This window comes from Symphodus melops, assembly GCF_947650265.1.
Source record: "Symphodus melops genome assembly, chromosome: 4".
Classification (NCBI taxonomy): domain Eukaryota; kingdom Metazoa; phylum Chordata; class Actinopteri; order Labriformes; family Labridae; genus Symphodus; species Symphodus melops.
The window spans coordinates 2,161,528-2,164,027 of NC_136694.1; the positions used below are offsets into that span (position 1 = coordinate 2,161,528).

The 2,500-nt window shown below is 43.3% G+C and overlaps 1 protein-coding gene across 9 annotated transcripts in view; it reads right to left on the reverse strand.

The window, feature by feature from the left end:
- Positions 1-2,500, reverse strand: part of nfasca (neurofascin homolog (chicken) a) — a 117,879-nt gene that overhangs the window by 45,483 nt on the left and 69,896 nt on the right. For 8 of the 9 annotated variants that reach the window (XR_013778920.1, XR_013778921.1, XR_013778922.1 and 5 more), the window contains exon 4: positions 757-774. The exons of the other annotated variant lie outside the window; for it this stretch is intronic. Coding sequence is in view for 5 of the 8 variants with exons in the window: in XM_079341870.1 (XP_079197996.1) it covers positions 757-774 (18 nt within the window). In the remaining 3 variants the exon portion in view is untranslated. The remainder of the gene's footprint in view (positions 1-756; positions 775-2,500) is intronic. 9 annotated transcript variants of the gene reach the window in all.

Below are 2,500 nucleotides of genomic sequence, written 5' to 3' on the forward strand. Positions count from 1 at the left end.
CGCCATTCTAGTAACTATACAGTACATGGCGGATAACAAGCAGTTGTCATGGAGACGGTTTAGGGGCGTGACACGTTTGAGGTCATTTCCTGCAGTTGTTGTTTGGGATGAGCCTTTCAAGGAACATCTGTACTCCAGTGTAATTATTCAAGTTAAATATGTTACATCGGACTGCACATCTTAGTTGGTTAGCTTAATGCTAACACATAAAGTAAATCACATTTACCAGGCTAACAGATGTAGCATCGATTATTTCTTGTGTTAATAGATGCTTGTTTATTTTCTTAGCATCTCTGCAGTCTTTAGTTGGTTTTCATCTTCTTTGGTTATTTCATGGAGGTCGGCATACGGTAGATTCAGATTACTGATTTATAGCGCATTGCAACAAGGCTGCGGTGCAGATGATGAGCTAACTGTCACATGAACAGTTTAATTCATCATAAATCAGTGACTGTATGTTCTGAAGTCAGGACCCATCTCACGTTGTTGTTCCTTCTTCCTTCAGCTCGCTCCCACATCACTTTCTGTTTCGTTTAATGAGACAACCGAAGTGTGGAGCTCGGCTGTCCTCAGGGTTTCCCAACCGGAGATTGGTTTGTAAAGAGTTAAAAAGGATCAGATCACTGCTAACACATCTCACAACACGGGGACGTATGTCAACCATCAAACAGGACGGCAGCTTCACTAAGCTATATGTAAAGCTGTAAAAGGGAGCAGGTGAACATTAGCAGTGAGGTGTTAAAGAGAAACACTTACGGTCTTTCAGGATCTTTGCTGTTAGTCCAACATGAAGCCAGAGAGAGAGAGAGAGAGAGAGAGAGAGAGAGAGAGAGAGAGAGAGAGAGAGAGAGAGAGAGGAGGAGAGAGAGGTGAATGCTAATCATATTAGAAACCAGTTAATATCTACCGTTCTACGTTACAAAAAAGTTATTGCACCATTAATGGTATGTTATGGGCTGTTATATCATGTTATAGCTCAGTGGTTCCCAACTTCTGTCGTCCAACATGACACAGTCTGAAGAAATGTGTCCAACTAAAACATTATCCTTCAGTGTTGTTTATTTACAGAGGACATGTTTTTAACACCAGAACCACAACAAATGAATAAGTCTCTGGTTCTTTGATCAGTAGTCAGAACATGAATGAAATATAACTTCAATACATCTTCAGCTGTTCTTCATTGTACTCTTATTCTTACTCTTTCATTCACTTCTAAACTCGTCTCCGCTCACTGGTCCGGTTCACTTTGGTTCAGTACACGGTTCTCTTGTATTCCACCTTCAAATGATGGTAATGTTACAGAGATAACCGATCTGCATCACCCTACTGTTTTTGTAAACCTGCTAACGAGGTGCCACGTGAAGCGATCCCATCCTAAAGGGTGCAGCTGGACACACTGCAGACTGCTGATTGGTCTAAAACATCGTCCCTTCCCAGGCAGCAGCGATTAAAGGACAAACACAAAAACACGCCGTGTTAAAATATCGAATGGACTTTGAGATCTTTCTCCGGCCGTTCTTGACAAGAAGTGAAGGGATGACATGCAGCAAAGGGCCCAGGTCGGATTTGAACCCACGGTCGCTGCAAGGACGACTCTAGCCTCCGACCATGAGGTGTACGACACAACCACTATTCCATCGGCGCCCTACGTGATAGGCTGTTTCTATTTTTTAAGTAATTTCACTGTTTCTTTACCTTGCTATTTAACGTAGCTGACGGGTACATTACCATCCATGACACGCAGGATCAGGGTTTACTGTACCAGACTGTACTGAACCAAACCAGACCAGACCGCTCTGTGGGTTTATTTAAAGATGGCCGCCGGTCCACGGTGTGTATGGTGTGATGTTTGAGGTCGGGTTGAGAACCACTGTCCTAGCTCACAGTTATGTCCTACAGTGCTGGTGTGATGAAACGTCCTGATCTACAGACAGACAGACAGACAGACTCACCTGTGAGGAGTTCAACGTTTCAGGACGAGCAGCAAGGAAGAGAAACAAACACAGGTTAGGATCCAAAGAGTTCACAGCAAAGACTCCAGACTTCAACCACACACACACACACTGTACATAAACATCACACACACTGTACACACACACACACACACACACACACACACACTGTACATAAACATCACACTTCATCTGATAATCTGCAAACAAGTAAATGTTCTGCAGAAAACACGGACCGCCAGACTGTGAGTCAACCCCCTCCACACACACACACACACACACACACACACACACACACACACACACACACACACACACACACACACACACACACACACACACACACACACACACACACACACACACACACACACACACACACACACACACACACACAGTTTGACCTTGTGTTGGTGTGACAGTAACAGATGAGTCTCACACGAGGTTCCGATTGTGTTTTTCTTTTATATGCACAGATTTGATCCAGAGTATAAAAATGACTGTTTACAAGAAAACACTTTATTTATTTAGTGAATCTAAACAGTTTC